The sequence below is a fragment of the Pyxicephalus adspersus genome, chromosome 1, assembly GCF_032062135.1.
Source record: "Pyxicephalus adspersus chromosome 1, UCB_Pads_2.0, whole genome shotgun sequence".
Classification (NCBI taxonomy): Eukaryota; Metazoa; Chordata; class Amphibia; order Anura; family Pyxicephalidae; genus Pyxicephalus; species Pyxicephalus adspersus.
Window position 1 is genome coordinate 107,818,567 of NC_092858.1, and position 6,695 is coordinate 107,825,261.

Consider the following 6,695-nt stretch of genomic DNA (forward strand, 5'->3'; position numbering starts at 1 on the left):
CAACCAAGGCATTAGAAAGTTGCAACAAAATATAGGGGGATAGGTAGAACACTGACACAATAGGGGTTACTGGATACTTATGGCATAAAGAACTTGGAAGCACTAAATATGCAGTGTTTTGCCCCGCCCACTTTGTTACCACCCGCCTAAAAACAATTTCTGGGGAGAACACTGCTGAAGTATTAACATCTATTTTTAGGGGAAAAAAAAACACATTGCAAACAAATTTAAAAAAGGTAAATGGATCAAAGACCTACACAAGGTGGTTACAATGAACTGTTTTATTAAGACAAACTATTGCAGTCAGATACAGAGTACCATTCTGAACACTGGTGTAACATGACTAGAAACCCCCACCAAAACTCTCCAGCACAATACAACAGTAATTAGCACAGTATGAAAACCCAACAAAACAGTGCTGAATGCCTGTCTACACAACAGCTGCTAGACATACAGGAAGGGAAACACTGATGGGATAACTGCAATGCAGGGGCTGGGTTTACAGAAGGTAATGTTCAGTTTTCCTCTTTGCCATCTTTTCCCTTCCTGATTTCTTCTCCCTTCTTCTCCTGGTAAAGAGAATGAGGTATTTTGTTAATGTGACTCAACAGAAGAGCAAAAAGACAATACCTCACGTGAAACATACCATCTCTCGCAATCGCTCCAGTTTTGCAGCTATCTGGGCCTCTCTTTTTTCCTTGTTGGTTTCCATTTTGGTAGTTAATTTTTCTTCTGCCATTTTGCTGAAATTATTGTTTTCTTCTTTAGCTTTCTGAATAACTTCTTTCTCATGTTCTCTCTTCTCTGCAAGTTGTTTCAAGATTTCGGCTTCATGTAACTGTTAAAAATATTAATAAAAAAAGCAAAAGGTTGCTTTACTAGAAATAACATCAGAATCTAATTTCCCCATTTTTTTTATTATGAATACTGCTTGGTTTAGTCCTTCCCTGTATTTCCATTCATCTGCCCAAGTTCTTATGAGGTCAATTCATGTTTGAGAAGCATATTTCTGCAGGAAAAAAAACTGAAACTTTACTCAGACATCAAAAGTGCCACAAGAACGTCAGGGCTAATTTCAAACATTTTGATATATTCAGCCTGCAAAATGGCAAAATGTAATCTGGTGTTTTGTTTATGTACATGTATTCCAGGCAAAAACTATCACATTAAAAACAAAAATGTGAATAATGGGGGGGGGGGGGTGTAATACATTTAGATGTTAAAACTCACCTTGCGCCTCTCCTCGGCTGCTTCCAGTTTCTTTTGAATTTCTTCCAGTGAACATTCCTTTTTCTTCGGAGAGGCAATCGAAAGATCTGGGGGAGCATCAGTAAATCGGGGGCTCAGGATAAGTTCAAACGCTTGGCCAGAGGCACGCTTTTCCAGCTCTTTGACTTTAATATCTTGAAAGTGAGGAGAAATAATAAAAAAAAAAAATAAAAAAATAAAAAAAAAAAAAACAAAACACTTTATGGAAACCTTGTAAACCCTCAAAGTTCAGACTGCAATCAGGTTATAATTTTTTTTTTTTGACAATGCCCTTTCTGCAGTAAAATAATCTTGCCTGTTCACAATCATTTCTGTAATGCATTACCCATCTGCTCACATTGTTTTTACTTTTTTTAATGCAAATGACAAATCAATATTTAAGGAATAGTACTGTATAGTACTGTAAATTACACTCACAGAAATTTTTTTAGAATACCAGTGCATCCACCTCATCTAATTCATGCATGTGCAAATCTGCAAAAAGGCAGTGTGGCTGCAACATAATGCACACAGTTTTGTAAATTGATTTTAAAAGGTCCAGTTATTGTTCACATGGGAAAAAATTATCTTCAGTTTTAAGTTTGGGAAACTACATCATCAGACACTCACATTTTGTTATGGTTCTGCCTACCAAAAACTGGACTGTTCCAACATAGGAAAAATGTAACTTGCCTAATGAATTTAAATTCCTGTTGAGGAACATTTCATATGCCACTCACTGGATCTGAATATAATAGCGATCTATAACAACTTTTTAGGTTGTGGAAAATGGACAAATTTGCAGCATGATTATGAACCAATCCAGAGGATAGCAAATTTTCACCTAGAAAATTATAAGATCAAGGTGCTCAAAACTAAGGCATGATCGGCTAGTACGTAATTCATTAATTTAATGGACAACTAAGCCCCAATGCTTAAAGCCACAGACAAGTGGACACTTTTAGGCCTTCTGCTAACCACTGCAGTATTTTTATCCCTCGAAACACTAACATTTAAGCATTTTTTTAAACTAGATATGGCAGCTAAATGCTTAGATTGGGGGTAGGGGGCACAATCACACAATGACTTCTGTCATCAAGGATCCTCTTCCTCCTGACCAACCAAGAGAGGTGAAGCCAGCAAGGCCACTAGGGCTGGGTCCTACACAGACTGTTTCCCCAGCATTTAACCTGAGGCTTTTAAAAAGCCCATGCTTGAAATGCAGGCATTTTAACCTCCTAGGCGATGCATTGTTTTTTATGAAAATGTATTTTACAGTAAATATAGTATAGTATGAGTATAAAAGTTTGAAACAATCATGTCAAAATATTTTTTTTTTTAATTTAAAAAAAATAAAAATAAATTTTACGCTGTGTTCTGCTTTTAGACATATAAATCCACTGTATTGCATTCAATACAGTTATTTTGTATTGAATGCAATACAAATAGATTTGAAATACCCGCCGCAACATACTGACGTCACCGGGAACTCCCGCTGACTCATCAGATGCAGAGGAAGCAAGGAGACAAGGATCGCGAAGGATGCCAGCGGACCAGGTTAGGCTCTATTTACTGTTGTTTTACATTGTTTTAGCTACCCTGAGTGTGTTACAGCTTTCAGCATCTTTTTTTTTTTTACCTCGAGACACACTCAGGGTTACCGCTGAGGCAGTTAAAGCTTGCTTTTAAACCGCTGGAAAACAATTTATTTTTTAAAACGTTGCAAGGAGCGTTATCTAAATTGCTCAAAAATGTGCCTCAAGCCTTGGCCCATTGGAATGCATATAAATTTCAAACACAGGCTTTTAAAGCCACAGGTTAAACTATGGGGAAACAGTCAGTGTAGACTAAGCCTAAACTAGAGAAGAAAATTTTGTCTACAGGTTTGTATGAAACGGAGTTAATTTGACAACTCTAAAGCATCCAATCAGTTCAACCCTTGGCCAAAATGGACCTAAAACTGATCCTCCTACCCAAAGCACACCCCGCTCCACCCTTGCAGCTTGAAATTATGCCACCTCCTTCATGGTCATCATTAACTTTGTACAATAAATTTGTAATAGACAACAATTTTTAATTGTTTTGTAATAGACTGGTCTTTATGTAGACCACCAACATTCCCCCCACTTCTAAATAAATAAGCCTCGGGCACCCATGACTTGTGCTGTTCTTCCTTGGGCGATTTTTTTAGAAGGTAGTAACCAATGCATACTGGAAAACACCCACAAGAACTGATATTTTGTAGAAGCTCTGACCCCAGCTATTGAAATCTTAGAACAGGCTGTTTCACTTGCTGCCTAACATATCCTAACCCCTGTTAAGTGCCATTATCATAATAAATCAGTGGTGATTTAAAGTTTTGGCTGATCAGTGCATTCTTCGCCTGCTATTCTTACAATACTTGGAAGGCAATTTTTTGCCTGTGCAAAGTTGTCATTTAAAAAAATAATTTGCCACAGGTGTTTCCCTAATTACCCACCATTTTCCTCCATACTGGCTTACCCCTCCAATATCGTTAATAACCTTTATACTCTAAGGCAGTGGTCGCCAACCTTTTCAGTCCCGCATGACGCATGCGCATCAGAAGCCAGGTTTCACTCAAAGGGGTAGAAACCTCCCCATAGTGACGTCATGATAACTAAAACCCCACCCACTTTCCCATCACAAATATGAGCCTGCGATGGGAGAGTGGGCGGGTTTGTTTTCAGGGACCCAGGGACAACCCGCCCACTTCCGAGCCTAGGATCCTGTACAGGGCACATGGTCCGCGGCTCTGGCCGGTGAGTCCCCCCCAGGGGGGTCCTTCTCCTGAACTTGCTCGGGGGGGGGGCACCGGTCAGAGCCGCAGACCACCAATATTTTCTTGCGGACCACCGGTTAGCGACCGCTGCTCTAAGGTACTACTTTCTAAACAACCATATTTACATGTTTTAAAATATCCATCACAAAAATTATACATATTTTAATATTTTCCCCAAAAAATAAAGCATCCTACCTGCATCAGCCATGTTAGAGTTTAGACCCTTTACATTAAAAGATAGTATTCTGGTAGCCATAGGGAGCATTAAAACACCAAGAAACCACACCCAAGATCATCCATGCATGACAGTAGCCTATAGCAGGTCTGCAAGGCAGTATCCATAGCCAAATTCTATTTCCCAGCATGTCACATTCAAGAAAGGGGGGGGGGGGAACAGGGTAACTAAGCACCTCCATAACATCAAGTCTTAAAACTGACAAAATAAAGAAATAACATTTAAACCAATAGGTGAGTACTCGCCATACGGCAAGTAGGGAGGAGTCAGCATCCGCCGGTCCCGACCGTCTCCAGAATGGGGACAGGGAACAAAAGCACCTGGCGAGTGCACGAATCCCCCCAGAAGGATCATGGGACCAGAGGGCCAGAGGACGCCAATCCGTAAATCCCATCAACAACAGAGTGGTGCCGGCCAGCGCCGACCACTACCAGCAGCAGGCCTCTGGGGTGAGGGACAGGGCCGTCCCACCAAAGATTGGGGGTAGGCCCGAACCCCCCCCAGGACCTCGGTGTACCCAGACATTATAGTGATAAAGCAAACCTGCACATATAACATTGCTTCAGGGCAAAACAGTCAGAAATACTGAATCACTTCATATAGAAACCATAGTAAAATGCACATATAAAAAAACCTGAGGATCAATAGTGTAATAAAGAACCCAATAGGAGGTACTATGTAGCGTGCAGTACGGCAAGCCACCGCAAGGCAAATTTTTGCGTTATAGAAGTATACATTAGGTATGGAAGCCCTATAAAAAGGGCGATCAGTGCAACTCTAGCATAAGAAACAAATATGGCATCTCAAAAGAAATAACAAAGGGGGGCACCCACAGGTCCTCAGTTCACTGCTTTAAGAGAACCGTTTGGTGTAGCAGCCCCGGGCGCCCCAAGATGACCACGTGCAGTACAAAAGTGCTCACCGTGTAAGTAGAGTCATCCAAAGGAGCACCCAAGACAGCCCCAACAAAACTAGCAAAAATTAAAACATAAGAAAGGCACTTTGCGGGATACCAGTCCAAAGTTTCAGCGGTGATGGTTGGGGGAACGATCCGTCGTAGACGTGGAGCCTTGATGGTTGCCCCTGGCTCTCTTCCGGGGTGCCACCGTCTGCCATGGTGGGGAGCGTGGTCGCAATAATTCCTCTCGCTCCCAACCCGGGAGTTTAGGGCGGGGTATTCCCAAGGTACTGCAGAATGAGGACAAGTCCTCCGGAGACCGCAGCGAGGCCGTTTTCCCTTCATGACGGACTGAGAGGCTAAACGGGAACCCCCATCTATATGGAATACAATGATCTCTGAGCACAGTCAGTAGGGGTTGAAGTAAGCGGCGTTGTAGTGTATGCCAGGACAGATGCTGATAAAGTTGTAATGGGGCTCCATCGAATTCAAGGTTGCGCATGATTCTGGCCGCAGACATGATGGCATCCTTCAGATCCGCATCCATTAGTTGGCAGATAACATCTCGAGGCCTGGCTGCAGTCCCAGGTTGCCTGGATGCACGGAATGCTCTGGATATTTGTACCTCCCGGGAGGATGGGCGCCCCAAAACCTTGGTAAAGAAGGCTTGCAGGACCGGTTTAAGATCAGGGTCTCGAGTCGCCTCAGGAAGGCCCCGTACCCTAATATTATTCCTTCTAGCTTTATTGTCCAGGTCCTCAAGTGACCGCTGAAGCTCTCTTATTTTCTGGTCATTGTCCCCTACTTTGCGCGATAGCGTTGTAATATCCTCTTTAGTCAGTTGTACAGTTTCATCCAAGTCATCAACTCTAACCGCCAGGGAATGTAAGTCAGCACGCAGGACCCCAATTTCAGAGCGGCACGTCGCCTGGACCTCTGCTACTAATTTCTGGAAATCATCCTTAGTAGGTAAGGATTGCAGATAATGCTGCCATGGGGGGTTAGGATAATCACCCAAGAGGCTATGGTTGGTCTCTCTGCTCATGGTGGGGCCTGGCCAGGCCTTTAGGCCATGTGAAGCCACCTTCTTCTGACCCCCACTAACTATTGAGGGGGCATCCACAGGAGGGGGGTCCCATGAACGTGAGGGAAAGCCTGACTCCGGAATATCCCCGGCCTCCTTAGGAGAAGTGGCCTGCTTATGGATACAGGGGCTGCTGGAGTGAGCTATAGATCCCCCTGTTCCCTTAGTGGAATCCAGGGGGTCCACTAGATGGGCCTTCATCCCGGTGGGGGAAGCTGCAGGAGTGCATGTGTCCCCAGTGTGAACTAAGTGACTCACCGGCTTTAGTGGAGGAGAATCCGGGCTGGGAGGGGGAGATGAAGATGACTTCCTGTCACCTGAAGAGCAATCTGCCGGCTGCAGCTCTGAGTTGGCTGGGCTCTGTTCTCTCTCTCCCCGCTGCCACGTGTGCGGGGAAGGAGACGGCGCCATCTTAGATGCTGGGGAGGAG

General features: G+C 43.5%; 1 protein-coding gene across 1 annotated transcript; it reads right to left on the bottom strand.

Annotated features, from left to right (window-relative positions):
• Positions 1-266: 266 nt before the first annotated feature.
• STMN1 (stathmin 1) lies at positions 267-4,256 on the bottom strand. The gene is made up of 4 exons (XM_072423089.1): positions 4,244-4,256; positions 1,231-1,403; positions 647-838; positions 267-569 (listed from the first exon to the last, which is right to left on the bottom strand). Exons 1-4 carry the CDS (start codon positions 4,254-4,256, stop codon positions 516-518), a joined length of 432 nt encoding a protein of 143 aa, XP_072279190.1. The 3' UTR covers positions 267-515.
• Positions 4,257-6,695: the final 2,439 nt, after the last annotated feature.

Bases quoted from the DNA above. Each gene is read 5' to 3' on its own strand.
- STMN1 (XM_072423089.1), bottom strand. The intron at 839-1,230 runs GTGAGTTTTAAC...TATTTTTAACAG, and splicing joins CAGCCGAGGAGAGGCGCAAG to TTACATGAAGCCGAAATCTT. The intron at 570-646 runs GTATGTTTCACG...TCTCTTTACCAG, and splicing joins TGGAGCGATTGCGAGAGATG to GAGAAGAAGGGAGAAGAAAT.